The sequence below is a fragment of the Vollenhovia emeryi genome, unplaced genomic scaffold (genome assembly GCF_000949405.1).
Source record: "Vollenhovia emeryi isolate VEMERY1.0 unplaced genomic scaffold, V.emery_V1.0 DF939435.1, whole genome shotgun sequence".
Lineage (NCBI taxonomy): Eukaryota > Metazoa > Arthropoda > Insecta > Hymenoptera > Formicidae > Vollenhovia > Vollenhovia emeryi.
The window spans coordinates 34,575-37,197 of record NW_011966931.1 but is presented as its reverse complement, the minus strand read 5'-3'; the positions used below and the strand labels follow the sequence as shown (position 1 = coordinate 37,197).

The 2,623-nt window shown below is 49.7% G+C and overlaps 1 protein-coding gene across 1 annotated transcript; it reads right to left on the bottom strand.

Annotated features, from left to right (window-relative positions):
• Positions 1–283: 283 nt before the first annotated feature.
• LOC105557653 lies at positions 284–2,399 on the bottom strand. Its single transcript, XM_012004954.1, has 2 exons — positions 2,062–2,399; positions 284–1,978 (listed from the first exon to the last, which is right to left on the bottom strand). Exon 2 carries the CDS (start codon positions 1,945–1,947, stop codon positions 1,462–1,464), a length of 486 nt encoding a protein of 161 aa, XP_011860344.1. The 5' UTR covers positions 1,948–1,978; positions 2,062–2,399; the 3' UTR covers positions 284–1,461.
• Positions 2,400–2,623: the final 224 nt, after the last annotated feature.

Below are 2,623 nucleotides of genomic sequence, written 5' to 3'. Positions count from 1 at the left end.
CGGGGGTACCGTACAGTCTCCCACGCGGCAGCCACACTGGTGGCCGGGATGCCCCCATTGAGATACTTGCGGCAGCACACGCTCAAACATATGAGCGTGTCGCGGATCTCAAGGCTGGGGGGGGGGTCCCGGTAACGAAGAGGATGAGGAGGCTCCTCAGCCTCCAGATAAAGAGGGAGGCAAGGGAGGAATGGCGGACCTGGCTCGGGGAGCCAAACCGAGCGGGCCAGCACACGGTCCAAGCCATCCTCCCCCGCCTTGACGAGTGGCTCGACCGCTCATGGTCCTATAGGACGACGCAGGTACTCACCGGACACGGCTGTTTCGGTGAGTACCTGCATAGGATAGGGCGCGAGCAATCCGCGCATTGTCATCATTGCGACGGGGAGAGGGACTCGGCGCAGCACACTCTGGAAGTCTGCCCAGCGTGGGCAAACGAGCGCCGAGCCCTCTCCAACATCATAGGTGCGGACCTCTCTCTCCCGGCGGTAATTAAAGCCGCCACGTAGAGAGAGGACGCTTGGGAGGCGTTCTCCTCCTTCTGCGAGCATGTTATGCTGCAGAAGGAGGAGGCCAAACGGATCCGAAGGGGGGAAGCCGACCCCCCTGGCGGATCCCAACGAGGCGGAGCAGGTGTGCCCCAAAGGAGAGGAGCACGCCGACTACCGGCCCACTTTAGGGCCAGGTGATAACGCGGGGAGGGAGCGGTGGACCGTCATGGTTAGCCGTACTTCCTCCCCCGCGACGAACGAAGAGGAGAACTGGCCCAAGAAGGTCATAGGCACAAAACAAAGTGCAAGGAAAGGATTCGGTCCATTTTTAGAGCGTACGGGTGCCGCTATCGAATAGCCCCGGGGTAGCCCCTGCCTGTCGTAAGAGGCGACTACAAGAGGAGGCGAGGATGCGGTTAGGACCGAATGGGGGTGGGCACGGGCTGGAGACCCGTGACCCATCCGCCCCCAACAACAACTAGGGGGCGCGGCGGGAAGCCCGGTGGCACCCCCGCCGCAAAGCTAGGCGAGAGAGAGGAGATGGCCCTTCTAAGGGCCGCGCCGGTGTATCGCGATCTTATGAGGCGCTATGCGCCTGCGTCTCGCCCGACGGGTGTTCGGTCGGGCGGCATCCGCCGGGTGGAATGCCGGGAACGGTGCATCGGGGGGTGCATCGTTACATAATAAAATGAAAATATAATTTTATGTATCCATACGGTGCGAATTTCTTCTTTCCGTTTGCACACTCTCCCTTCCACAGCATATTTTTCCCCTTTACCATAGTGGCATTTTTTAATTTATCCCAATCTTATATGTATGGGTAGGAAACAGAAGAAAAATGTTAGTCAAACAATAAATTTTTATTTTCAATTATAAATTTATCGTTCTCATCTCGTTTAAAAGCCTCAGCAATAATTTCATCTACGACATATGCTATTAGTTCACAATCTATGGCCGAAGATTTGTCATATCAGTTGTGCAGTATTCTAACTGCATCGTCTCTTTCGGCACCGTTCAAATTGCCATGTAAGCAGCTCACAAGTTGATCGAAGCTTTGATCTATATCGCCTAACTTGTCACACAGTTTGCGATATACGTGCCCGACACAATGTTCGAGTTGGAATAAAAATAATACAGTTGGTACTTTCATATACATGCAAGTATTGTTAAATGTTAGCTTTATAATTTTTTCGCCGTACATTGTGACGAGTTCTAAAACTAAATCGTTAATATGCATCGATGATGTTGATGGCGATGACGCATCTGCTGTTTTCAAGAGCTGCTCAATTTCTGCGCGTTTCTTATTCAATTCCGTCCACATTGAATAATCTAACGCCATCCGATTTCCGCGATTGTCGCCGAGAATGATTTCCACATAGGATGCACCAGATACCACGCAGATTCCAACATCCAAGTATTTGTATGCAGTGGATGTCAGGGCGAATCTCCTACTCATGATACGAGGCGTGTAGCAAGGTTTATCGGAACTGAAAGAATATATAAAGTAAAAATAATTACAATTAAATGATGAAAAGTATGAACGAATATACGATAATTTCATGGTACTTACGCATCATGTTGTTTCTTGCACGAAACAGTTTTATCTCGAGAAACGGATGGTGTATAACTTTGAGGAATGGATGGCGTATAACTACTTTGAGTAACATACGGCGTGTAACGACGATTGCTAAAACAGTTTGAAAAAATACAATTAAATGTGGAAAAATGTATGCAATATATGATAGCTCTATGGTACTTACACGTTACACTGTTTCTTGCACGATATACTCAGAGGAACGTACTGATTCATTCTTCTAACACTGTGTTGAAAACACCGATGAAATCGACTCACTCTGACGGCGGCGACTGAAACTCTGAGGTTTAGTTCTCGATCTCGTATAAAATCTCCTACTGTGGTACAGCGGGTTTCCGGACCGTTTATATACCATAAAAAGTCGCTGTCAGCAGCCAGGTTTCGGCGCTTGACCCCGTGACTCATAACATGGAAATAAGAATACGCGCAGCTGTGGTATCGGCGCTAATCAAAGGCATCTCCGGTGATATCTATTACATGCCGATGCAGTAGACGCGAGTTTAAACGTGGAACTTCCTGGCATCACGCACCTAGACAA

Excerpts from the sequence above, each read along its gene's own strand:
- LOC105557653 (XM_012004954.1), bottom strand. The coding sequence starts at position 1,947 with ATGAGTAGGAGATTCGCCCTGACATCCACTGCATACAAATACTTGGAT.